The 26687-nt window shown below is 41.0% G+C and overlaps 1 protein-coding gene across 8 annotated transcripts in view; it reads right to left on the minus strand.

Annotated features, from left to right (window-relative positions):
- The window catches only part of LOC126278383 (integrator complex subunit 8), a 169040-nt gene that overhangs the window by 29853 nt on the left and 112500 nt on the right, over positions 1–26687 (minus strand). For all 8 annotated transcript variants that reach the window (XM_049978469.1, XM_049978466.1, XM_049978463.1 and 5 more), the window contains 3 exons: positions 23640–23891; positions 21797–22049; positions 20849–20967 (listed from right to left, as the gene is read on the minus strand). In XM_049978469.1, coding sequence (XP_049834426.1) covers positions 20849–20967; positions 21797–22049; positions 23640–23891 — 624 coding nt within the window. The remainder of the gene's footprint in view (positions 1–20848; positions 20968–21796; positions 22050–23639; positions 23892–26687) is intronic.

Consider the following 26687-nt stretch of genomic DNA (forward strand, 5'->3'; position numbering starts at 1 on the left):
CAATTACATTTGAGAGTTGTCAACTAAAGTAACATCCCTTGTTTCTATTATTATTATTTCTTTCCTTTCTCAGACATTATGTCTGGTTAAAAATGGAAAGTGACGCGGACCTTGATCAAGCGTGAATTCGTTTTAACTGTACAGTATATGTTACATTGCATTTAGGAACTTTCGGGTAATTGAACATGTATCAATAATTACAGATTTCTGTAGTTGTATATATACATTCAGATGTAGCCGTATTGTGTTGATGTACTGGTGGATATTGTGTCGTATGATTCCTGTATTTGATAGTATAATTGGTATAACGTCAACTTTATCCTGATGCCACATGTCCTTGACTTCCTCAGCCAGTTGGATGTATTTTTCAGTTTTTTTCTCTTGTTATCGTTTGTATATTTGTTGTATTGGGTATGGATATTTCGATTAGTTGTGCTACTTTCTTCTTTTTATTGGTGAGTATGATGTCAGGTTTGTTATGTGTTTTATCTGTTATAATGGTTCTGTTCCAGTATGATTTGCATTCTTCATTCTCCAGTACATTTTGTGGTGCATACTTGTATGTGGGAACATGTTGTTTTATTAGTTTATGTTGTATGGCAAGTTGTTGATGTACTATTTTTGCTACATTGTCATGTCTTCTGTTGTATTCTGTATTTGCTAGTATTGTACATCCGCTTTTGATGTCATCTTCTATTTCTATTTGTTGTTTGTAAAGTCTGCATTTATCTGTTGTGGTATTGGGATCTTTAATAATATGCTTGCTGTAATATCTGGTGTTTATTGTTTGATACTGTATTGCAAATCATGACTCCTTCCATCTCACTGTATATATTGCCTTTTCTTAGCCATGTGTTGGATGTGTCTTGATCGATGTGTGGCTGTGTTAGATGATATGGGTGCTTGCCATGTAGTGTTTTCTTTTTCCAATTTACTCTCTTCGTATCTGTTGATGTTATGCGATCTAAAGGGTTGTAGAAGTGGTTATGAAATTGCAATGGTGTAGTCGATGTATTTATATGAGTGATTGCTTTGTGTATTTTGCTATTTTCTGCTCATTCTATAAAGAATTTTCTTAAATTGTCTACCTGTCCATAATGTAGGTTTTTTTTTTATATCAATAAATCTCCTTCCTCCTTCCTTTCTGCTTAATGTGAATATTTCTGTTGCTGAATGTATGTGATGTATTCTATATTTGTGGCATTGTGATCGTGTAAGTGTACTGAGTGCTTCTAGTTCTGTGTTACTCCATTTCACTACTCCAAATGAATAGGTCAATATTGGTATAGCATAAGTATTTATAGCTTTTGTCTTGTTTCTTGCTGTCAATTCTATTTTCAATATTTTTGTTAGTATTTGTCTATATTTTTCTTTTAGTTCTTCTTTAATATCTGTATTATCTATGCCTATTTTTTTGCCTGTATCTTAGATATTTAAAGGCACCTGTTTTTTCCATCGCTTCTATGCAGTCGCTGTGGTTATCCAATAAGTAATCTTCTTGTTTAGTGTGTTTTCCCTTGACTATGCTATTTTTCTTACAGTTGTCTGTTCCGAAAGCCATATTTATATCATTGCTCAATACTTCTGTTATCTTTAGTAATTGGGTGAGTTGTTGATTTGTTGCTGGCAGTAGTTTTAGATCATCCATGTATAGAAAATGTGTGATTTTGTGTTGGTATGTTCCAGTAATATTATATCCATAATTTATATATTAAAAACAAAGATTCCAAGACTTACCAAGCGGGAAAGGGCCGGTAGACAGGCACAATAAAATAACACACAAACACACACACACAAAATTACGAGCTTTCGCAACCGGCGGTTGCTTCATCAGGAAAGAGGGAAGGAAAAGGAAAGATGAAAGGATGTGGGTTTTAAGGGAGAGGGTAAGGAGTCATTACAATCCCGGGAGCGGAAAGACTTACCTTAGGGGGAAAAAAGGATAGGTATATACTCGCGCGCACCCACCCACCCACCCACCCACCCACACACACACACACACACACACACACACACACACACACACACACACAAAAGCAGACATATTTAAAGGCAAAGAGTTTGGGCAGAGATGTCAGTCGAGGCGGAAGTGCAGAGGCAAAGATGATGTTGAATGACAGGTGAGGTATGAGTGGTGGCAACTTGAAATTAGCGGAGATTGAGGCCTGGTGGATATTGAGAAGAGAGGATATATTGAAGGGCAAGTTCCCATCTCCGGAGTTTGGACAGGTTGGTGTTGGTGGGAAGTATCGAGATAACCCGGACGGTGTAACACTGTGCCAAGATGTGCTGGCCGTGCACCAAGGCATGTTTGGCAACAGGGTGATCCTCATTACCAACAAACACTGTCTGCCTGTGTCCATTCATGCAAATGGACGGTTTGTTGCTGGTCATTCCCACATAGAAAGAGTCACAGTGTAGACAGGTCAGTTGGTAAATCACGTGGGTGCTTTCACACGTGGCTCTGCCTTTGATCGTGTACACCTTCCGGGTTACAGGACTGGAGTATGTGGTGGTGGGAGGTTGCATACGACAGGTTTTACACCGGGGGCGGTTGCAAGGGTAGGAGCCAGAGGGTAGGGAAGGTGGTTTGGGGATTTCATAGGGATGAACCAAGAGGTTACGAAGATTAGGTGGACGGCGGAAAGACACACTTGGTGAAGTGGGGAGGATTTCATGAAGGATGGATCTCATTTCAGGGCAGGATTTTAGGAAGTCATATCCCTGCTTGAGAGTCACATTCAGAGTCTGATCCAGTCCCGGGAAGTATCCTGTCACAAGTGAGGCACTTTTGGGGTTCTTCTGTAAGAGGTTCTGGGTTTGAGGAGATGAGGAAGTGGCTCTGTTATTTGCTTCTGTACCAGGTCGGGAGGGTAGTTGCGGGATGCGAAAGCTGTTTTCAGGTTGTTGGTGTAATGGTTCAGGGATTCAGGACTGGAGCAGATTCGTTTGCCACGAAGGCCTAGGCTGTAGGGAAGGGACCGTTTGATATGGAATGGGTGACAGCTGTCATAATAGAGGTACTGTTGCTTGTTGGTGGGTTTGATGTGGACGGATGTGTGAAGCTGGCCATTGGACAGATGGAGGTCAACGTCAAGGAAAGTGGCATGGGATTTGGAGTAGGACCAGGTGAATCTGATGGAACCAAAGGAGTTGAGGTTGGAGAGGAAATTCAGGAGTTGTTCTTCACTGTGAATCCAGATCACGAAGATGTCGTCAATAAATCTGTACCAAACTTTGTGTTGGCAGGCTTGGGTAACCAAGAAGGCTTCCTCTAAGCGACCCATAAATAGGTTGGCATATGAGGGGGCCATCCTGGTACCCATGGCTGTTCCCTTTAATTGTCGGTATGTCTGGTCTTCAAAAGTGAAGAAGTTGTGTGTCAGGATGAAGCTGGCTAAGGTGATGAGGAAAGAGGTTTTAGGTAAGGTGGCAGGTGATCGGCGTTAAAGGAAGTGCTCCATTGCAGAGAGGCCCTGGACGTGCGGGAAATTTGTGTATAGGGAAGTGGCATCAATGGTTACAAGGATGGTTTCCGGGGGTAACAGACTGGGTAAGGATTCCAGGCGTTCGAGAAAGTGGTTGGTGTCTTTGATGAAGGATGGGAGACTGCATGTAATGGATTTAAGGTGTTGATCTACGTAGGCAGAGGTACGTTCTGTGGGGGCTTGGTAACCAGCTACAATGGGGTGGCCGGGATGTTTGGGTTTATGAATTTTAGGAAGTAGGTAGAAGGTAGGAGTGTGAGGTGTCGGTGGGGTCAGGAGTTTGATGGAGTCAGGTGAAAGGTTTTGTAGGGGGCCTAAGGTTCTGAGGATTCCTTGAAGCTCCGTCTGGACATCAGTAATGGGATTACCTTGGCAAACTTTGTATGTAGAGTTGTCTGAAAGCTGACGCAGTCCCTCAGCCACATACTCCCGATGATCAAGTACCACGGTTGTAGAAGAATGATGATGGATCGGTCAGCTTTCAGATCACGAATAGCCTGGGCTTCGGCTGTGGTGATGTTGGGAGTAGGATTAAGGTTTTTCAAGAAAGATTGAGAGGCAAGGCTGGAAGTGAGAAATTCCTGGAAGGTTTGGAGAGGGTGATTTTGAGGAAGAGGAGGTGGGTCCCGCAGTGATGGAGGACAGAACTGTTCCAGGCAGAGTTCAATTTGGATAGTGTCTTGGGGAGTTGGATCATTAGGAGTGGGATCAGGATTATTTTTCTTCGTGGCAAAGTGATATTTCCAGCAGAGACTACGAGTGTAGGACAGTAAATCTTTGACAAAGGCAGTTTGGTTGAATCTGGGAGTGGGGCTGAAGGTGAGGCCTTTGGATAGGACAGAGGTTTTGGATTGGGAGAGAGGGTTGGAGGAAAGGTTAACTACTGAATTGGGGTGTTGTGGTTTTAGATTGTGTTGACTAGAATTTTGAGGTGTTGGGGGGGAGTGGAGCTGGAAGTGGGAGATTGAGTAGATGGGAGAGACTGGGTCTGTGTGCAATGAGAGGAGGTTGAGGTTTGTTGGAAAGGTTGTGGAGGGTGAGTGAGTTGCCTTTCCGGAGGTGGGAAACCAGGAGATTGGATAGTTTTTTGAGGTGGAGGGTGGCATGCTGTTATAATTTGCGGTTGGCCTGTAGGAGGAGAGGAAAGATTGAGGACTTTGATTTGGGATAGGAGTTCAAAAATGGCTCTGAGCACCATGGGACTTAACATCTATGGTCATCAGTCCCCTAGAACTTAGAACTACTTAAACCTAACTAACCTAAGGACATCACACAACACCCAGCCATCACGAGGCAGAGAAAATCCCTGACCCCGCCGGGAATCGAACCCGGGAACCCGGGCGTGGGAAGCGAGAACGCTACCGCAGGACCACGAGATGCGGGCTGGGATAGGAGTTGATGGGTGTGTTCATTGGCCGAGTCGATGTATAGGTGAAGGATTAGGCGGGTGAGGGGTATGGATTGTGCAGTTTGGAACTGGTATAAGAACTGATGGAAAGGAGGATTGCAGCCAGAGATGGGAACTTTAAATGTGAGGCCTTTGGGGGTAATGCCAAATGTCAGACAAGCCTGAGTAAATAAAATATGGGAGCGTAATCTGGCTAGGGTGAAGGCATGTTTGCAGAGGGAATGTAAATAAAATTTAATGGGGTCGTTGTAGGGATGTTGTGAGGTTGACATGGTATTAGAAGGTGGAAAGGGTAACATGAGGTTAAAGTGAAAATAAATAGATATATATATAGGGAGAGATAAAGGTGTGAAAAAGGTCGAAAAAGTGTTGGTTTGAGATGAGCTATGTTGATCCTGTGCTGAACTTAGGTTGGTGAACAACAATGGGTGCAAAGGTTAGGTAGTTGTGTTGTCTCCAAAACACATTAAAGGGTGGGGAAATTCAGGAAAAATTTCGAAAAAACTGTGTGTAAATGTATTCAAAGGACTGGTTATGTACTGGTTGATTATTAAAATGAGGCTAACAATTGTTTAACGAAGAAATAATAACGTTTAAACCTGTGGGAAGATGCTAAAAAATGATCGGCTATGTGGGAAAAACGGGAATGGAAATAAAACAAAAGTTGTTGGGAATAGCTGAGATGGTTGTTTAATTGGCGAAAGGAACTGAAGCTGTGAAATAGTATTCACGAGTTCACACGAAATGTTTGTAAACTTGGAACAGTGGATTTTATAGCAGCAGTAATGTTGAAAGCGTTAAAAGTTTTTAGGTTATGGTTTGGAAGTAAATTACGTATTATTGAGTATAATTAGGAAGGATAAAGTGTATGGTAGATTACGGAAAAAGGGAAGATGAATACAAAGTGAAACTACTTGTACAAACAAAAAGAGAAAGTAAGGTGATAGAAAAGATTTCTAAATGCAACAGCGACAATAACAAACGTAATTGTTGGGTTCAAATTAATGATGTAAATAAAATAGAAAGAAACTTCCACATGGGAAAAATATATTAAAAACAAAGATTCCAAGACTTACCAAGCGGGAAAGTGCCGGTAGACAGGCACAATAAAATAACACACAAACACAAAATTACGAGCTTTCGCAACCAGCGGTTGCTTCATCAGGAAAGAGGGAAGGAAAAGGAAAGATGAAAGGATGTGGGTTTATTTATATTCATAATTTGTATTATTTAGCATGTTGGATAGTGGGTTCACAAGGCAGAACCAGAAAGGACTTAATGAGTCTCCTTGGTATATTCCACACTTAATCTGTATTGGCTGTGATGTGATATTATTTGAATTTGTTTGGATATTAAGTGTGGTTTTCCAATTTTTCATTACTATGTTTAGGAACTGTATCAATTTAGGATCTACTTTGTATATATCCAATATTTGTAGTAACCATGAGTGGGGTACACTATCAAAAGCTTTTTGGTAATCAATGTATGCGTAGTGTAGTGATCTTTGTTTAGTTTTAGATTGATATGTCACCTCTGCATCTATTATCAGTTGCTCTGTACATCCTTGTGCTCCTTTGCAGCAGCCGTTTTGTTCTGCATTTATAATTTTGTTCTGTGTTGCATGTGTCATTAATTTCTGTGTAATGACTGAAGTTAATATTTTGTATATTGTTGGTAGGCATGTTATGGGGCGATATTTTGCAGGGGTTTGCTGTGTCTGCTTGATCTTTAGGTTTCAGATAAGTTATTCCTTGTGTAAGTGTATCAGGGACTGTGTATGGGTCTGCAATGTAACTGTTAAATAATTTAGTTAGATGTGAATGTGTTGAGGTGAACTTCTTTAGCCAGAAATTTGCTATTTTATCTTTTCCGGGGGCTTTCCAATTGTGCGTAGAATTAATTGCTTGTGTTGCAAAATTATCACTTCAGTCATTTGTGGTATCATCTTGTATGTGTCCGTTTCTGCTTGTATCCACCGTGCATGTCTGTTATGTTGTGCCGGGTTTGACCAAATGTTGCTCCAGAAGTGTTCTATGTCTGTTGTGTTTGGTGTATTGTCTATTTTAATGTGTGTGTTATCTATTGTCTGATAAAATTTCTTTCGGTTTGTGTTGAATGTTTGGTTTTGTTTCCTTCTATTTTCACTTTTTTTTGTATCTTCTACGTTGTTTGGCCAATGCTTGTAATTTCTGCTTTTTTTTCACCTAGTTACTCTATCGCTTCTTGTTGTGAGATTTTACCTAACCTTTTTCATTTTTTGTCTGATATTTCATTTCTTATACATTGTTTTAGCAGTCCGATGTCTTTTCTCAGTTTTTCTTTTCTGATATGTAGCCTGTGTTGCCATGCTGGCTTTGTGGGTTTCTTCTGTGTGTTGGTTCGTTCTGATTTCTGCCTAGTGTGTATATTTAGGGTAGTGAGTGCTCCTATATAAACCAGTAGTTGTAACTCTTCCATAGTTGTATTTTCATTTATTTTGTTGTGTATGATTCTGTTGATATAGTTGTTGTTGTTTCAACTTGTGGGTTATTTGGGGGTCTACGCAAGAATGGCTAACGTCTGTATTTGTGTCTTTGTAATCTATATATGTCAGCTGAAATTTTTCTTCTATATCTAACATGTGTGTCACTTCGTGTTCTATTTGTGCTTGTTCTGGTGGCTGTCTTAAGATTTTGTTATCCTCTGATTGTTTAATTGATGCGTGTTGTTCTTTGTTTGTTTGCTCTGAGATGTTTGAGTCCATTACTATATTTTCTTCTTCATCTGATTGCACATTATTTTGTTCCAGTATTTGTTGTACATGTTGTTTGATGTTTTCTAATTCTGGCTGGGGTATCCTGTTATTTTTTATTATTATATAGACCTGATCAGCTAGTCATTGTTCTCTTAAAAATTTTAATTCTGGGTACCTGGTAATAAATGATGTGTATATTTGTGATCTGTATCCAGTTGTGTTGGTTCCTAAGTTTGTTGCTTGGTAACAACAGAACATGAGGCGTCGGTTAACATCATCTGACCATCTAATCCTCTGTCTTTGTTTTCCTTCTAGAGTGGTTGCAGGAAGCATATCCTGCAAAACACTTCTATTTGGGTTTAAATCATTTTCCATGTGGCTAGCAGTGTCGTTACCATTGTGGAAGGGCATAGAGTTCAAGCGTCATCTCTGACCATGACAGCGCTTGCCCGAGGCTTCATTAGTTCTGTCCTGAACCAACTAATCACATTAAAAGGTGGGTTAGCCCTATTAGTGGTTTCTTCTTTTCGTCGCCTTTTACGACTGGCAGCACATAACAGGAGGCCTATTCTTCTCCTGGGCCTCCATGGGGTTTATTATTATTATTATTATTATTATTATTATTATTATTATTATTATTATTATTGTCAGGAAGATTATTATGTTAGTGCATGTGAACTTTTACTGAATATATTCACCAGCTAGAAAACTTTTATTTATAGTCATAGTTCTTGATCTCAATCAGTAAATAGCTGGTAGTAACATTTTCTTTCAGTGAGCACAAGAAGAATGTGCACTTGCAGACTGAAGATTATGGTCAGTATGTTCTCCATCACTTTCTGGCCAACTGCAAAAATAATTTTCAGACTCTTGTAAAAACTGTGAAGAGCAATATTATTCAACCCCATGTTAAATTGTGTTATTGGCTGGGTAGCTTAATTCATACTTTCAGCTGTAGCGAACTGCATCCGTGTGGGGAATGTGTGTGAGTAACATTTGTCGGTTGCTACCCGTGCGCACATGGAAGCACGCGTCTGGTAGTTCCCTCACTTGGTAACATTGAATGCCCACTCAACGAGTGCTGGGCAACAGCCATGCAGCCCACATGACTAAGACAATAGACTCTATACAGCTTTGTCACAACAACATGGTACTAATAGGCCCAGCAAGCAAATAAATGCACCTAGCATTAGAATTTCCTTTTAGCTGTTGACTCACCCAAGTTTCACCAAGTGTTACCACATAGACTAAGTAGGATCATGTATAAGTACAATTAAAATATTAATTGAATACTGAATGTTATTGTTTTAGCTGTGGAACTGCAAATTTGCATGGAAGGATGACTGATGAAAATAATGTTCACATTCAGTCTACTGCTAAAATTGCATTGACACAGACACATTTTGAGCAAAACAAATGAAAAAGATTTATGTTCAGGGGCATGACAACAGGCGATAATTGTCAACTTTATTTTTAATTAACAAAAAATGTAAATCCAGCTACACCATATTCTTTTGCGAGTGAATCAAGCAAATGAACTAATAGGATCCACTACAGCTGATAGTCTGAATTGCAATGAACTGAAAGAGAAAGGAAATGTAAGGATTGTGGTAAGAAGAAGTGGATGTTATTCAAATAAATTTCTATCTGTATAATTATTCAAATAAGCAGATCATTCAAATAAATTTATTTAGGAATAAGTTGTTTGTAACTTAAATATTAAATAACATGGAATGTCTATCTATATTCTTTGTTTACTTCTTGTACAGAATTCTATTACTAAGTGTTTGTTCTCCTGGCTCAGTGAAATTTCTATTTGATAAATAACTTATTAATGGATTGTAAATAAATATGCCTTGTTGGTTCAGTGGGTTAAGTTCCAAACTTCAAAGCTGGAGGTTCTGCATTCGATCCCCCATTGGCGCAATGATTTTTTCATTCACTCATCACTCCCTTAATCTCTAACAATGGGATTAATGCCAAGTCAAGATGCACTATATTTTGTAGTACATATCATACTGTAGATCCCATTCTAATTGGCTCTATAAATCGGTTCAGGAATGGGAAGAAGTCAAGGACAAAACACTATGTCTAGTAACGCAATGCAGTGTTCTTCAAACCAGATTTCTGTCTAGTAGCGCAATGCAGAGTTCAAACCAAACTTCAGGTTAAGCACAGCATTACTTGCTTTACAGCATAACAAATGCAGCATAAAAATAGTTCACAGGCAAGTGGCCTTAGCAGTTACACTACTGATATGACCGAATTCAACTGCCTCTGCACTTTTCACTATCTTCCCCCTCCCCCTGCTAAAACATGGGCATACTCTACGCAACTAACTTAACCAACAGAAATTCTTCATGTGCAGCACCTTTCTCCAGTATATGAAGACTGCTAATGCTATAAAATATGGGTACATTGTTGATATAATAACACAATTCTCCCATGTTAGTAGTGCCACAAAATGAGTGAACAAAATTAAAACTCTGTTGCTAATTTCGAACACCAATAGACATTAAACCTACATACATCCTGCTGGACATGAAAAGTCATCCAAAAGTGTTTTCATATTAAGTAAGCTTGTCATTGGAATATGGCATAGTTTTTCAATCTGACATGCGTTCATGCGAAATTTTGGAAGAGAGACTGGGTTTGAGCAGAGCCATACGAAGGTGGTCCTGTGCTTTTTGCAGAACTGTGTCAACCCTCTTTCCCCTATGCGTGGTAAGTGACCAATGCGGATACTTACTGAAATGTGGGTAGTTAGAAGACGATATGTTAAAAAATTATTAATACTGCATAAATTATCAAACGGAAATAAAAAAAGGGGCTGTGGTTAAGTATCGGTAACACATTCTTTCCCAAGAAGTTCTTTCATTACAATTTTACATTCCATTTCCTTGCTCCGGGTGAATAAAACTCATTGATGAGATCCCAGAAGTCAAATTTAGCAGCTGTGTCATATTCTACCAACAAGACAGCTGAATTTGATAGTCTGCTCCATCTATATTCGACATTCAGTAGTTTATTATTTGTTGGTGCATTAGTTTGTACCGTTTTTGTTTTGCATGTTGGTACGCTGGTTACTATGGGTTTATTTATCAACTGTCAATTTTTGTGTGTAGTTCACAGTTGCTATCAGAGATTACATATTGTCATTTTCAGATTGTGAGTGGAGCTGAGGACACGAGAAAATGTAGTAACAAGTGAAGAAAGCTGAACATTTCTGTCATATTCTTCCATCTGAGTTCAATAGAAAGGCAACAACAGCAGAAGCAGCCAAAAACAATTGTGCCATTTATGGGGGTAACGCCATTGGACAGAGCACAGCCAGAAAATTTTTTCCTCATTTTAAGGAGGATTTTTTGATATTAGTGACGCTCTACGTTCAGCAAGACCTTCAGGATTTCATGAAGATAATTTTTAATGCATTAATCGACAATGTCCCACATCAGTGTACTAGAGAACTGGCAACTGTGATGAACTGTTGATCATTCCAACATTGTGCAACATTTGAACGCAACGGGGAAGGTTTAAGAATCAATCAGGTGTATTGTACAGCATGCTCTGACCCAAAATCACAAAAATCTGCAGAGGGCCATATGTGCATCTCTGCTTACTCATCATCAACTGGCTTGTGAACAACACTGACCATTCCTGTCCTGTATCATTACTGCTGATGAGAAATTGTGTCTTCTGGATAAAGTAAGGAAAAGAAAGGACTGGTTGAGCCGAAACAAAGCAGCAACTCCTTGAACAAAGACCTGCGCACATCCACAAAAGTTAATGTTGCTTCCCCAATGTGTAACCATCACTTCTGACATTTACTGGCAACAACTAAGACATCTTGCAGATGCAATCCAAGAATACAACAAGGAAGACTGTGTGAAGTGACGCTACCCTGCAGTAATGTCCGCTTGCATTCCGCTAGACTGACAAAAAATACTATCCTGGAGTTGAGTTGGGAAATCATTCTGCACCCACCTTGTTCATTTGATCTTGCACCCTCAGATTTTCACCTCTTCTACTATATATCAAACAATCTTCAAGGAACTTCCTTTACAGATGAAAATGTGCTCTGAACATGGCTAGGTGAGTCCTTCACTTCAAAACCATGTGATTTCTACAGTCACAGAATTGAAAAATTACACCAGTTTTGGCAGCCTGTTGTAAATAGTAAAGGAGAATATATTATCAATGACTAAAGTCTCTGTTACACACATCTGTTGAGTTTATTAAACTTATGGAAAAATGCTATGGACTTATGCATAATCCAGTATCATCTTTAATCTGCTGAAACTGCATTGACAAGATGCTGTAGTCATTGTAATTTTCAAGTTATCCTCAGAGTTATTTTGATGTTTCAGTATGCACCTCATAATGCATAACTCCACCCGAACAGGCCACAAAGGCCCCGACGGTACCGAGCAGCCACAGTGTCATCCTCAACCCACAGGCGCCACTGGATGAGGATATGGAGCACACTGCTCTCCCAGTCTCCAAGACCAGAGCCGCTACTTCTCAATCAAGTAGCTCCTCAGTTTTGCCTCCCCATGGCTGAGTGCACCCCACTTGCCAACAGTGCTCGGCACACTGGATGGTCACCCACCCAAATGCTAGCCCCACCCGACAGTCCTTAACTTCAGTGATCTGACGGAACCCGTACTATGAGAGAAAAAGATCTAAATATCCAAAAGGGAAACTCTGTCACTGCCCTTCATCAGCTCTTTCTAATGGAATTTCAGAGCTGCTATTTTGTTAACTAGTTCAGCCATATCGATATTTCTGCTATATTTCACAACATAATCTGCTACATATTTCTGAATATAAGATACAGATCTCTCATTTATGGTGTTCCCGACACGATAATAAAGTGAGATGAAATTGTATGTTATCTGTAAGATCTGTTTTCCATTTCACTTGTAATTCTATCAGTTTCATGCACTCTAGCCAGTGCCAGTTACAGGCACAAGCATGCGCTTGGATCACCAATCTGTGAGGGGCACCAAAGTGCAAAATCTGAATACTGCCTGTATCATAATTAGTAGTAGAAACTAACACATGTGAAAGTCTTTGATAACAAAAGCAAGTAACTTCCAGTAAGCATGGTTGCACATCAGTTGTTTGTGAAGTAATTGTGAATGTGTGGTAGCGAAGCATCAGTGACATCAGGAAGAAGTATTGTTCTGTTTAGTATAAACATATCCCAGTTGTAAATTTTTTGATCAAGTCCCCATTTAATTGGGTCACATTTCACATGAGGCCTACCTTAACAAGAAATACAATAGTGCTTCAGCATGATACATGTTACAGTTTACTGTAAATTTGTACCTGTTCTTTAGGTTTTCCATGCACCACCACTTTCTACAGTGAGTTACATATTCTTTCATATACCCCCCGCCCCCATAATCTAGTAAATCATGAGACGACTGTACAATTCGTGCTCCAGTTCTTCAACTTTGCCACCTGCTTCACTTTTGAAATGACATCAAACATAAAAGGATCAAGGGATTTGGAATTCAAGATACAGTCTCCGCTCGACTCATTCCTCTTGCACTATACTGTAGCATTAAATATCATCTTATATTAGCAGCAAAATGTGATGGCACCCCATATTGTTCGTGCCACATTCCCCAATGAAGTGAAAGGTGCAGTATGCTGTGGGTGAAATTTAAGCCCAATTAGACACTGACTTCACAGCAAAGTTTACATTTCAAATGCATTTGTACTAACCACAACAAGAATTCACACTAGTTTTTGTGGCATCTCATAACCACAGATTATTATTGTATTCTTTCACATGTGTTTTCCTCCTGTGTAATAGTACATTTTGTGTCACTCATAGATTTATGCTGATTTTTTCATGTGATACCATTTCACTTATGGGCATGTCAGTCTAAACAGTTGCATCCACCAGTAACAGAAATCAGATTGGCTGTGTGAACACTATCTCTCAGGAATGGAAGATAAAATAATTATTAAAACTAGTGAACCCGGATATGCTTCACACTTTTTAAATATGCATGGGAATTGGATATACCTCCTAATCTCCTTCTGCTTCCCTTTCTCTATCCCTCTCCCTCTGCCCCTCCCATACACATCTCTGTCCGTTACCTTTCCTCTCCAAACTGTACACCTCCTATCCCACACTAACTCTATCCATCTCCTCCTCCCGGAAATAGAAGTCAAAATGAATGTGTGTATTGGTTGGAATCAATAGTACCCTGGTGTATGAGAGATACCTTTCCAGCTGCTGTATCTGTGAGGATAGCAGCTTTATTGACAGTATCTTGCATGTTTTAATCTACAAACAGCCATAAAGATAACTTTCCTGTTTTCAGTTAAAACTGACTGTGAAAAGGAAAACAAAAATAGCCACAGTGCAGCTTTGCAAGTTCCTTCTAATAGCTGGTATAACAGAAAGAGTTTATTGTATGATTCTTATTCAGTTTGCCTCCAACATTGCTATCTATGCACTTTGTCAGCCTCTGACACACACACACACACACACACACACACACACACACACACACACATTCACTCTCTCTCTCTTTCTCTTTTCTTTTCTTCTTATTTTTATTGGGGGGTGGAGGGCATCATTTTTTGCATGTCCTCTGTGCCCACGCCCCTGGTGGGGGCCAATCTTGCCATGGTTGCAGTACGGCCCTGGGTTTGAGTTCGTAATATTGCAGTACAATGGCAACTTTTGTATCAAAAAAGTGTAAAGGGATGGAAGGATGAACATTGGATTTAAAATTTATCCATTATTTGTAATACTTTTTCTTTACAGATCATGAATGAGCAATTTTATTTGCGGAGGTGAATAATGCTCCAAACAACATTTGTTATTCATGAATAATAAATAATAATTTTTATATGTACCCATTATCGATTGTTCATATAAATTTCACCCAGCTCTGGTGTTAAGAGAAGTGCACTGAGCATTCACACACTGCATATTCACAGCTTATGTGCATGTGAATGCAGGACTCTGAGATCTGCATGGCTGCTTACAAGAGCCACTCACGCAGCTGTCATTAGTATCAGCAATCTTTGGCAACTTTCGGCAATATTTGTGAAATGTATTCAACCTTCTCTCTCTCTCTCTCTCTCTCTCTCTCTCTCTCTTTCTCTCAGTCTCTCTATCGCAGGCGAAATGCTTTATTGGACAATATATAAATCATCTATAAAAGGAAGAGCCCACTTTATTTTCGAGAGTTCAAATTTATTTTGATTTTTTGTTCAATTTCCTACTGTTATTCTGAAATGCGTACCTATACTTCTTAACAAAAAGTTAACATCTAGATAACTGTTCGATAGTAACATGATTATGTTTCATACAAATACAAATACATTACAGTAACAGAACCTGTTTCCATGAGATAACAATGAGATGTGATAAGAGTTGTTCTGTAACTCATCAACCTAATCAAGTACTGGACAAAGCACTGCCTATAAATATGGTTTGATCTATATATACGTTTCTAAGGTACAGGTTGCTCAAGACCACATGATCACAGGACAATTTGCCTGAGAAGAACCAGACCATGGGAAGATTCATATAACTGTGTCCACTGTTTAGGGACACACAAATAAAAAAAAAAAAATCTTGATTGTCTACTGTATGTTTCTATTATTCTAGGCACTGTATGATCTATGTACTCTTTTACACAAACCAAAAGATAGTTTCCTGACATTTTTCCAGATAATACATCACAAATTCCAAATGCCACATTAAATCTTAGCATTTATGCAATTTTTTATCCACTACCAAGAATTTCCAGTTTTTCAGTATATAAAACTAACCAACTTTACAATATTTAAAAAAAGGATGGGAGATTCAAACTTAACATCACATCACTGACGAGGTCACTGATGAAAGGACAAACCTAGATTGATTCGTGTAATCTGCAATTTGGTGAACTGGTCACAGGTGATGGAACTGTAATGCAGAGAAAAATAGAAACCAGTATTCATTCATTTATTAATCCATTTTTATAGTTTTCAGCATTACCCAACATCAGAATCCTGTTTCAGATAAAGACCACTGGATTAAATAGTTACAAGGTTGATTTTCAATGTAGCACAAGCAGACTGACTCACAGATATGAGTAAAAAGGATCAATAAATGAAGGAATACTAGTTTCTAATTTTCTCTACGTCATTACAATTTCTTCATCTGTAACCATCACAGCAATTGTAGACTATACAAATTATTCATCAGTCGGCTCTCCTGGGTGCCTTTATGGCACACACCTGTAAACCTAGTCTGGGTAAGGCTGGTCTGATACCATGCCCCAGGGATTTTGAATCCATGCCATATGGTATGGACGTTGAAGACCCCTAAGGGTCTCTGCACCATCGCACCGTAAGCCGTGGCAGCTTGCGCCTTCTGGCTCACGTTTAATGTGAGGACGCCACGGTGGAACATTTGGTCTTAGAAGCCAATAGCGGCGTCCCCAATAATTTGTTGAAGCACCTGCCACTTGCTCAGTCAATCAGTCTAATCTTTGCGAGCACCTATTGACATCTTGCCTCAGACAGCGTATTTATGTTACTTTGTTCCATGTATGAGTGGACGTGATTGATTCGTGAAGTTTTCTTGCAACTCCGTTGTTTCTTGTTTGTTGTGTTTCATAAGGTCTCGCTCGGTTGTCCTACATTGTTTGTGTCTGTCCTCTCCCTTTTGTATTGTTCGCGGGCCCCTCCATGGGTCCCTTCACGGCAACCCCGCAACCGTTCCAGTCACGGACTTGCAGGGTTTCAGCCGTTAACGCGATTTTACATGCACCAATCAGCAGTGTAAGGCTTTGTATGTGGTCTCCCTGATCCGGAATGTGGTGGTTCAGCTGGTTCCTGATCCTGAGGTCCGCACTGAGCGCTGAAACTCGAGAACCCCTTCTTGGAAGAGATTCTCCGCATTGCACACTCCTTTGAAATTGATGAGGCAGCTAATTAGCATGAGGGGTTATGCCCTCGTGATGTCAACATGGTCCTGCTGACAGAGACCAGCGCCATCGAGACTCCTCTTTGTCCGACATCTCTATGGCATCGGCGCATCCGGTCGTCCCTCGGCGCAGGTCACGCGGCCCACTTCCATCTTGCCCATAGAGCTTTATCGCACATTCTTGAACTGATTGTTCCCACCATTGGAAAATGTGCACGCTATGTAACAAGGAGGGACACATCTGATCAGTTTGTCGTAGTCGTTCGACTCGCTCCAGTCTTGCCCCTCCTGGGCCTCAAGATTCCGTCCATGCCCTACAATCGGTAGCCCCACAGGATGACCCATCAGCGTGGAAGCTTTTCCTCACACTCTGCCTTTTCATTGAGGATGTCAGTTTTCAGGTCGGCACTGGGGCCACAGTCGCTGATTAATTGGCGACGTATAACCACCTGGGCTCTCCTGAGTTGCCATCTCCCTCTCGGCGTTTGGTCACCTATGGAGATGGTTCCATTCCCCTTTGTGGGCAGTTCAGTATCAAGGTGACGTACAAACGTGTTCCCCAGCTCCTTACCCTATTTGTTGTCGACCATCCATCGGCTTCGAATATTTTTGGCTGGATGCGTTTCAACTGATTGGCTTTTCAATTTCCGATGAAGTTAAGGTCGTTTCCACGGCTGTTACTTTTCAGGACTTGGACGATCTGTGCTCCGCTTTTGCATCATCGTTTGCTGCAGATCTCGGTTGTGCTTCCAATTTTCAGGCACAAATCACACTTTGGCCTGGTGCGTAGCCTCGCTTTTTTTTGGGCCCGTGGCCCTTAGGGCAGCGGTGAAGCAGGAACTTGATCGGCTCCAGGCTGCTGGCGTTCTGGAGCCTGAGAGATACAGTGCCTGCGCAACACCATTGGTGGTCATACGGAAACCCACCGGGGTCTCTTTGGCTGTGTGGGGACTGTCACCACTGTCAATGCTCAGTCTTTCATCGACGCTTACCCCATTCCCTGACAGGAAGACCTTCTCGCTAAGCTTGCCAGGGGCGAGTACTTTTCCAAGATCAACCTGGCCATGACATACCACCAGTTACCCTTGGGTGATGAGTCCCAGATCATCATGGTTATAAACACGCCTTTTGGGTTATACAAGTACAAGCACCTACCCTTTGCTGTCTCTTCGGCGCCGGCCATTTTCCAGCGGTTCCTGGAGCAGCTTACACAGCCTATCCCTGCCTGCGTGAATTATCTGGATGACATCTTGGTCACCGGGCACTGCCGCCAGGAACATTTGCAAAACCTCAGCACCTTATTTCACACTCTGCAATCTGCAGGTTTACACTGTTGTCTGGACAAGTGTTTTTTTCAACGGGAAGTGGCATACTTAAGCCACTGGCTTACCAAGGATAGCATTAGCCCTTCGGGTCACAATGTCACGGCCATTGAGGCCCTTCCTCATCCCAAGGACTTATCTGAACTCCAGGTGTTTTTGGGCAAGGTTACTTATTACTCAAGGTTCTTGCCCCAGGCTGCCTCTGTTGCTCAATCCCTCAATCACTTGGGTCACAAAGCGGTACCTTTTGATTGGACTCCTGCCTGTGACCAGACTTTTCTCCATTTAAAAGCGATGCAGAAGTCCGCCCCTTGCCTTACACCCTTCTTTTCAGACTGCTCCTTGGTTGTGGCGGCTGACATGTTGCCATACGGAATTGGAGCTGTCCTCACACATCGGGATGCCGATGGCTCTGAACAGCCTATCACTTATGCATCCAAGACATTGATCCAGCACAATGGAACTACTTCCAGATTGAGAAGGGGGCCTTGGCAATCGTGTTTGCCATCAAAAAATTTCACACCTATCTCTTTGGGGCAAAGTTCACCCTCCTGACAGGCCGTACACCCTTGGTTACGCTTTTCGGACTCCACTCTCACCTTCCAGAGCAGACGGTTCAATGTTCTCCAGCGTTGGGCATTATTTTTATGAAATTACACTTACACCATCAGGTATAAGCCCACTTCCCACTATGCTAACGTGGACACTTTGTCACGTCTCCCACTAGGCCCCGATCCTGCCTGTGACCAACAGGACGTCCTCTGCTTTCACATTGATTCCGCCCGCCAGGATGCACTGGATGGTCTGCCTCTTATGGCTGCTCACATTGCCGTGGCTACCTGCCACGACCCTGTCTTGCAGCAGGTTCTCCGCTAAGGGGCCCACGGGTGGCCCTCCTATATTACTCATCGGATGCAGTCCCATTTCAGCCCCTGGCGCCACCTGTCCCACAGGCTATCTGTGGTCGATGATGTACTTCTGTTGGCCACGGAGTCAGATGCCCATCGGGTGGTCATCCCTCTGGAATTGCGACTTCGGGTGTTCAGTTTGTTACACAGCGGGTTCTGGGTTATGTCCCGTATGAAAGTTTCGGCTCGTCAGCATGTGTATTGGCCCAGCATCGATGGCGATCTTGACCGCCTGGTCCGTGGGTGCCCTGTGTGTGCGCATCACCAGGCAAGTCCCCCTCAGTCATTTGCACCCTGGCCTGTGCCTCGCCAGCCCTAGGACTGCATCCATATCAATTTTGCGGGCCCGTTTTTTGGTCCATGTGGTTACTTATCGTTGATACCTACTCCAAATACCCATATGTCGTTCGCACGGTGTCCACCACCACGGAGGCTACACTCATGGCCCTGGGCCAGGTTCTCACCATTGAGAGCCTGCCACACACATTGGTCTCCAACAATGGCCACCACTTCATGGCGTCCTCCTTCCATGACTTATGTCAGGCCAATGGTATCAAACATATCCGTAGATCGCCTTTCCACCCTTCATCCAATGGCGCGGCAGAGAGGCTTGTCTGCACTTTTAAACAACAGTTGACGAATGCGGTCGACACATCTCCCACCACGTCGGCCCTCACACCTATCCCACTACGCCAATTGACGGATGTAGTCTGGAGGAGCTCCTTCATGGGCAACAGATGCAGACCCTGCTCCATTTGCTGATGCCAACCCCCTCCCACCCCCACTCCTGGCCCTCTCAGTGTTACACCCCTGGTGCGGCTGCGTGGGCCCGCAAGAACGGGCACAAGGCAGGTTGGACGCCCGCCACAGTTGTCGCAGCCCATGGGCGGTGGATGATGCCAGTGCAGCGGTTGGAGCACTGCCATCATAACCAGCTCCGCCTGCGTGCCCTCGCAGAATTCGCGCTGCCGCCTCCTCCTCTCCTACCTCCTTCGGGTACAGACGTGGTCCTCGAACAACCACCACTGCCCCCGGTTTCCATCTCGGCAGCTCCACCCCCGCCCTCGACTCTAGGTCGGCCGTCACGGATACCTTGGGCGTCCCTTCCTCCCCGCCAATGGCGACTGATGAGCCCGGCTCCTCTTCCCACTGCTTGCCCACATCGGCACCATCTGGGGCGTTTCCACCCCTACACGCAAGTTTCAGGGGGGAGGGATATGGTACCGTGCTCCTTGGATTTTGGATCTGAACCAGACGGCATGGATGTTGAAGACCCCTAGAGATCTCAGCACCACCGTACCATAAGCGGTGGCGGTGCACACTTCCTGGCTCATGTTTAATATGAGGGCACCACGGTGGAACATGTGGTCCCAGTGGCCAATAGTAGCATCCTCGATAATGTATTTAAGCACCTGCCTCTCGTGCAGTCAGTCAGTCAGTCTAATCTTTGCGTGCGTCTATTGACATCTCGCCTCAGACAGTGTATTTACGTTGCTTTGTTAAGTGTATGAGTGGACGTGTTTCATTCGTGAGGTTTTCTTGTGGCTCCATTGTTTCTTGCTTGTTGATGTTCATAAGGTCTTGCTCAAATGTCCTTCCTTGTTTGTGTCCGTCCTCTCCCATTTGTGTTGTTTACGGGCCGTTCCGTGGGTCCCACTGTGCTTTCCTTCGCATTAATTATAAGTGACTTACAAAAATCTGAAAGACTGAACAGCAATTTGAAACCACTCTGCCTAAATTCAAGTTACGGGCTTAACAGCTTTGCCATCAAATTTAATACCATTCAGCAAAATAACCTTATTTAATTTTGACATGTTAAATATAATGAAGAACACAGAACAAACTTCAAGCTGACTTTTGTGGTTTACAATTTCAATTTCAAATGAAACAAAACAACAGAAACAGAAATGTATAAGTAATGTATAAGTACTAAGTAACCATATCCAGAAATCCAAGGTGAACTAAATAGATCTTTATCCAAATGTTTCATAACATGCAAAAAATCTCAAGATAATAATAATAATAAAAGTAGACTACTAACCAAAACAGAGATCAGCAATTAACTTGAGCCAAGACACATTATTAGGGTGATATTTAAGACCCTGTAGCAGCAGCTGAGAAAGCATTTCTGCAACCCCTTTGGAGTGGTATGAATTTGAACTGAAACATAACATATAATGGCGTTAACATTTGTACTTGTACTGAACTCATGAGAAGTATTCTGTTCCATATGCTGAAGAATTGTTACACTTTTACCGACTGACAAAACACAGAGGGGAATAGAAATTAGCTAAATATTTTTCTTTCATTTGCATGGCCCATCCTTTCCTCTGCACATTTTCCCTTCATAATCAATTTATTCAAACAGAGATTTAATTATTCAATCATTTGACTATTAGATATGCTACAATGAAAGAGACACTGTAGAAACTAGAAATGTCTTTCGGACTCCTAAATATAAATGCTAAATACTGGCAATACACGCATTACTTGCATGCTTGTTACCATATTATAAAGTACTACTGCACTGCATTGGTCTGGAATTATGTAGAAAATGTAATACACTATGAAGATAACACTTTTCATTTAAAATTATCACTTATATTATTTCACATGAAGTTCATGTATACCATGAACTTTTAATGTATAGTGGAATGAGAACCTCTGCTAATGCCCACTTATAGATCGAAACAAAACATGAAACCTGCACGCAAACACTATTACTACTGCAGCACTGAAGATGGTTTTGCTGAAGTTCACAATCTGAAAAATGTATTATGAGAACATTCAGTTATATACAACACACACACACACACACACACACAACACACACACACACACACACACACACACACATTCTGGAACAAAAGTCAGAAACCAAACACATACATTTATATGATGACTGCTAAGCAAAGTATGACTGAACAAGTGACATGGCCCTATATTAAAGTGCAAAGGCAAAAAAAACCCTAATTCATTACGCACTTACTTGCTTACAACAGCAGGCCACAGACCAACGTGTTCACATGCCAGTTCTTGGTGATTGTCGTCTTTGAGCACATTATGGAGTCGTGCCAACAAAGATAATGCCACTGAAAGGACAGTAGGTTCACGCAGACGCATGAGCAGTTGATGCAAACTTGCACGTGTGTATCCACTACCCATTGTCGGCGAATCACGGTGGACAGATGCACCCGAACTAGATCGCTTTTGCTGAGTACTTGGCCCAAACACAGGAAGAACTGATTAAAGAAACAGAATATTTTTCCAAAGTGAATATCAGCCACTTAATAAACCATTGGGTAACTAATTCTACTGGATACCAGAGGACTTGTTCCATGGCTTCACTACTTTCTCTTTCTTTATATACACTATCAGGTACACTGTAATTATTAAAATAACACATCCTGCATAGAATAAAAGGCGTGACTGGAAGACTGTCACTTGCCTCTGTGAGGAAGTGCTGTGTTGTTGGCAGTCACTTAAAGAATAATGACGACTTTTTGGGGTTTCCTTTATTCGTTCTTCTTCACAGCAGGAAATTAACACATCAATGTACATACATTTATGATTTTATTTTGAGTGCAAAGAGTTACAGTCAACACAAAATCAATCTGATGAATCATTCCTACCCACAGCATTGTAAGTTCAATATGTGAACAATAAATGTGAGGGGGTGTCACGTTCTGACAGCATGTGGTCTCAGTATGGCACACAAAAATCACTAGTAACTATAGAACATTATTTATTGAGCAAATTTTGGCTATGTATCATTTCAGCTGTAAATATTATTGGTAAGTAATATGCTAGTGCTGGCAATACACAAGAATGTAAAGCAGGCTATTCCAAAGCTGCCCTATCACCTGAGGGTGTCTGCGAGTGCCCTTCAGCTCACCTGAAGGCAGATGCTGGTGGTGTAGGCATCCCACCAGAAGACACGACTGCACACCTGCACATATGCGACCTGCTCGGCCACCCCTGGCCGCCTGAGCTCGACCAGAAGACTACGATCGTGTACGCTATGGCTCAGCTGCAAGAGTACTCGTGCATCAGCCATTTGGTCGTGCCAGGCTGCACTGTGCCTGTGCCCACCTGGGTGCTCTCTGGCAGGTGCACAAGCTAAACAGCCTCACGTAAAGTGTACTGTGGTTCTTCAACCAGTGTCAACAGTGTTCTGAGATGAAGAATACCAGCAGTCACACCAATAGTGTGATTTCTACATCAAGAAACACCACCATCTCACTCATTAGCTAACAGAGTTAGTTACACAAGGCTATGAATGAGTACTGCATGCAGTAAATGCAAAAAGTCCTGGTGCATACTTGGTGGGTCTGTTGTTCTAAATGACACCATCCAATGGCACATTTAGGAAAGGGTGATGGATACAATTCATATGACTGGCTGGCAAAAAATTTCAATACCAACTGTACAGGCAATATTTACCACATTCTGATATCCACATTCTTACTGCCAAAAGAAACATTACAGAATATAATCTTAAAATGAATGTATGTATGAGTCAGTATGAAAATTTGCAATTATTAAGTTGACATTTAAAGGAAACATATCAGCAGTTTTTCAATAACATTTTTCTATAAAGCAGATGGTTAGCAGATTGAAGTTGGAATAAAAATATCTCAGACTTTTACTAGCTAGGTATTTTTATGTAGCATCTAGATAGAAGCTAAGTTATAAATCACTTACTTCTTATTTATTGCATTAATTTCTGTCTCTTCAGCAAAGAAAATGCATTCACTTTTGAAGACCTGTCATCCTTCAGATTACTGTTTCATGTAGTTATTTTTTCAACACTAAATATAAGAGATACTTACCTATGTCCCAAGCATCCTTGCACACTTTCTTTGTGCCCTTGTACTTAATGACATCTTGGCATGCAGCAGCAAGTGCCTGAGGAAGTTCAAAATGTGTCCACCTTTTATCTGAAGCCACAAGGTAGTCCCACTGGCCCAGATTCAAGAGACAGAGCATACATTGCTCCTGGACTTCAACACGCGGTACCACAGATTCTCCAGACTGTATTGCAGCCAAACACTGTTTACATCCTGCTATCAATTGTTCTGTTCCTGTAACAAAAATAATGATACATTAGGACACACTTTAGGGATCATGTAACATATATGACATGATAATTTTAAATGTGCAATGGTATTCCAGACACACCACTCAATTGATAGATGAAACAACAAAACAGATAACAGTACTTTAAAGTAATCACATGCATGATTTGTGAGTTGTCCTCTATCAAAATGAGAATACAATATTGAAAAGCAGACACAATGTAACATTTGGCATTGTGCACAGAAGCAAATTTCAACTCTGTTATCAATGTATAATTTTAATATCTCAAAACAGGAGTTGAAATTTGGTAATGGTTTCCCCTTCAAAGTAAAAAGCCATTTATCAGAGGTCTGAGCCACTTCACATTGCCTGAGAGGAAACATGGAGAAACAACCCAATTGAATGATTGGTTTCATTGGCTGCTGTTTTTGGTACTGCACTTCGAGTAACTGTCTCCACTGAGATATGCCTCTCAGAAACAACTGTCTGCAGGGTAATGCTACCTCTAGTAACTCTTTGGGATCTGCAGTCATGCCTCAAATAACTATTCCAACAACCACAAGTGAAAAAAACATTGTAGACATCCTACTTACACACAGCTTCAATATTTTTAAAAAAAACTCACTAATGAAAGACAGATTAGCAATAATGGTGTTGTTACAGAAATGTTAGTCACTCAAGGCAAAAAGGTCTTCAAGAAAGCAGGCAAACTGGTAGAAAAAACCTAACAGCAACTCGAGCATCAAGAAGACAGGCAAACGTAAAGCCTACTGTACATCAATTGTCATGGTAATTCTATGGTGTTCAGGTCATGCATAAAGTCAATGAAGGGGTTGAAACGTCCTATTCAACTTCTCATGCATCTTTATGGTGTAGAAACTGAATGTAGCAGACAGAAAATAGAAACTTTAAATTCCATATTTGAAATTGTATTTATGTATGAGAATGCTACAAACCAATTTTTGAGCACTACCAGTACTGAAAAACAGTTAACACTATTTAAAGTGAAAGAGGCACCTAACCCTGACAAAATTCCGGTTAGATTATACACAGAAGTTGCTGAGAAATAAGCTAATTTCCTAACTCATATTTACAGGGAATGTCTCATGTAGCAAATAGTCCTGATTGACTGGAAAAAGAGTGCAGGTCACTCTAGTTTACAAAAAAATCTAAAAGATTGAGTATACAGAATAGTGTACCAATATCATCAACCTCTTGTCAGTAGCAGTATTCTAAGCTCTAACAATTATGATGTTTAAACTTCCTCGCAGAATAAAACCAGGTGCCAGATCGCCACTAGAATTTAGGACATCACCTGCAAAGAGCACAAATCCCACGCCTGTGTCTTATACGGCACACAGTTTTCATTATCAGGTTTCATACCCATACACACTTCACTGCAGAGTGAAATTTTCGTTCTGCAATTATGATTTTATCTTCAAGGAATCAGCAAGGATTGAAGAAAAAAATCACAAGTGTAAAACAGAGTTTGTTCTACACATAGACAGAATCTTGCAAACAATAAATGAAGGTGAACAGGTAGGTTCTGTCTTCCCATATTTCCATAAGGCATTAGACACTGTACCACATTATCAATCCTATGGAATATCTTCTTTGGAAAAATGTGACTGGCTTCATGAATCTTATGACAATTAGAATCTAATACATTATACAGGATTGTGAATGTTCTATAGAAATGAAAAACCGCAACATGTATAAATTATTTATCAAATGGGATCAATAACACCATAAATTTGTTTGCTGATAATGCTGTTGTCTACAGGAAGGTATCATAACTGGATGGTCATATGGAAATACAGAAAGACTTAAGACAGATGAGGAGATATAAAAGACAATGACTACAGCAAATAGAAAGAACATAACACTGTCCAATTACAAGACTAGCGTGAACATCTTGAGCATGTATTATCATGTAAGTATTTGGGGATAATACTAAGAAGCAGTATGAAATGGGATAAGCACACAAAATCAGTGTTGGGAAGCTGAATGGGACAATTAGATTTATTGGGAGGATTCTGGGAAAGTGCAATGCACCTGACAGCTGCATAAAAAAACACTAGTGTGGCCAATTGTTGAGCGTAGCTCCAGTATTTGTAGCGTGTGCTTATCAAGTAGGTGTGACAACAGGCAACAAACTAATTCTGAGTGTTAGGACCATTACAGGTAACTGTAGCCCATACAAATGTGTGTCGTAATTCTGTGCAATTTATTCACTTTTTGTTTTAAAACATCTATAGCCAATGCACTAATGCACACTTGTGATAAACTTGGGGGTAGATGGTTCAAATAATGGTGGTATAACAAATTATCACAACCGTTGTTTGGCTGGTAAGGGAAGGAAAAGTGGTAGCGTAAAATTTCCGATTGCCAGACTTGAGCCTCAATGCCTACATTAAGTTCCAAATCTATTTGTATTGTCTTACTTACTAAGGGCAAGTGACAGTGATGATGATGGTCCATGTGAGGGGGACTGTTGTCCCACATGATGAAAGTCCCCTGTTATTTTGGCTTATTGTATATGACTGTTGATGTACAATGGTCCATTAAGTATAGTTTTTTGTGATCATCATCATCATCATCATCATCATCATCATCATCATTATTATTATTATTATTATTATTATTATTATTATTATTATTATTATTATTATTATTATTAATCCACCAACAGTATCTTTGGTGAGTGATTATGGTTTCCAACAAGTCTATTCATGTGAAGGTCATCGTGTCCAGTCATCTTGCCCTATATACTTGTTTAGATTTTACTATGAGCATCACTT

The sequence above is a fragment of the Schistocerca gregaria genome, chromosome 6 (assembly GCF_023897955.1).
Source record: "Schistocerca gregaria isolate iqSchGreg1 chromosome 6, iqSchGreg1.2, whole genome shotgun sequence".
Classification (NCBI taxonomy): Eukaryota; Metazoa; Arthropoda; class Insecta; order Orthoptera; family Acrididae; genus Schistocerca; species Schistocerca gregaria.